Source organism: Amphimedon queenslandica, unplaced genomic scaffold (assembly GCF_000090795.2).
Source record: "Amphimedon queenslandica unplaced genomic scaffold, v1.1 AMPQUscaffold_3911_Cont24100, whole genome shotgun sequence".
NCBI classification, from domain to species: domain Eukaryota; kingdom Metazoa; phylum Porifera; class Demospongiae; order Haplosclerida; family Niphatidae; genus Amphimedon; species Amphimedon queenslandica.
This window is the reverse complement of record NW_003555767.1, coordinates 1-1,460: the sequence shown is the minus strand read 5'-3', so window position 1 is coordinate 1,460 and position 1,460 is coordinate 1. Positions and strand designations below refer to the sequence as shown.

General features: G+C 44.2%; 1 protein-coding gene across 1 annotated transcript; it reads right to left on the bottom strand.

Annotated features, from left to right (window-relative positions):
* Positions 1 to 189: 189 nt before the first annotated feature.
* Positions 190 to 1,374, bottom strand: LOC109592797 (uncharacterized; the record flags this gene model as incomplete). Its single annotated transcript, XM_020008158.1, has 2 exons — positions 190 to 934; positions 1,195 to 1,374. Coding segments are annotated over 2 exons (709 nt in total), but the record flags the coding sequence as incomplete, so codon positions are not given.
* Between the last annotated feature and the right edge of the window lie 86 nt (positions 1,375 to 1,460).

The window sequence follows — 1,460 nt, the reverse complement described above, 5'->3', positions numbered from 1 at the left end:
AACAGCATATTGCAGACTCAGTCAAGGGACTGTTCATTTTACGTGTTTGACCATTCTTAGCCACGCCCTCTTGATCATCACTAACAGGCTCATCAGGTTTATCCAGTTCTTCTCCATCACTAAGTTCAAGTCTTTCGTGGATTTGAAAACTCAATTCATTAGTATCACTCAAGCTGCTATCAGTTCTGGCTGAGTTGCATCTCAGCCTACCGCCCCCACTGCTGCTTCTCATACGAACTGCCAGCATATCAGTGAAGCTTTCAGAGCCACTCCCCTCGGCTGGAGTAGAAGGAGTGCTCCGATACGGTAGCATCTTTCTGAGCTTATCTTTACCAAATTTTGGTAGACTATGACGCAAGTGTTTGTCATTGAAAGAGCCGTCGTCACTGCTAGCACTATTAACCCTCACAAGAGGATGGAGCGCCTTGTTATAACGGATCCTTTTGCTCGAGCGTTTACGACGTCCATCATACAAGAGAGTATGCGAGAGTGACTCCTCGTCAGAGCTATAGCCTTGACTGTGAGTAGGGGAGAGTAAGATAAGTGAGGGGAGGCAAGAGGGGAGGGGTGGGTTGGATGGGACCGTGGGACAGTGGACAGGTCCATTATATCATCATCATCCTCTTCATCACTGAAGTCACTCCGACTAACGCTCTTTGCTAGGTTAGGGGAGCTACGGGCGGAGAGGAGGCGGCGAGACCGTGGGCTTGGTAGTGGAGACTGTGACCTCATGCCATCAACGATGACCTCGTCTGATTCACCTTCCTCCTCACAGGCTGATAAGTGTCTCATTCTTGGAGGAGGTGGTGGTAGGTCTAGCATCGATTGACTGTCGGTCTCTGATAGTCCAGTAGAGTCCTCTGCAACACTTTGAATGGGGAATAAAGGTTTCCTTGTGTTAGTGTTTGAGACTTGCTCTCCTCCTACACCAAGTCTGAGGGGAGACAAAGAAAGTTTAAAAGTACATGTAGCAACAAAGAAAAAGACAGATACAGAAAGTTAATATCATACATGTACACGTACATGTACATTATTGGTTTAAATGCTCAAATAAATGTACATGTGTAACTACATGTACTTTGTACAAGTACATGTACATGTGTATTTAGTACATGTGTAACATTATTTATAAAACTAAGAATTCATGTTTACAAACAAATACAAGTGATCACATGTACTACATGTACCCTTTACCTGGGGCTGGTGTAGTTAGGGTTCTGGTATGGACTCTTTGTTAAGTGGGTGGGGGAGGAAGATGAACGAGCTTTACTGGCCACTGGCTCTTCTGTTGTTGTCCGTCGTCTTGGGAGGAGGACACCAGTCTCAGCATGACCGTGGGATTTATAACTTCCTCCAGCTGGATTTGACTTTAAACTATTAAAATAAATAAATAAATAACTATAATAACAATGCATATATGTATGCACAATTACATGTACTGTATAAGTAGAGGGACTTTG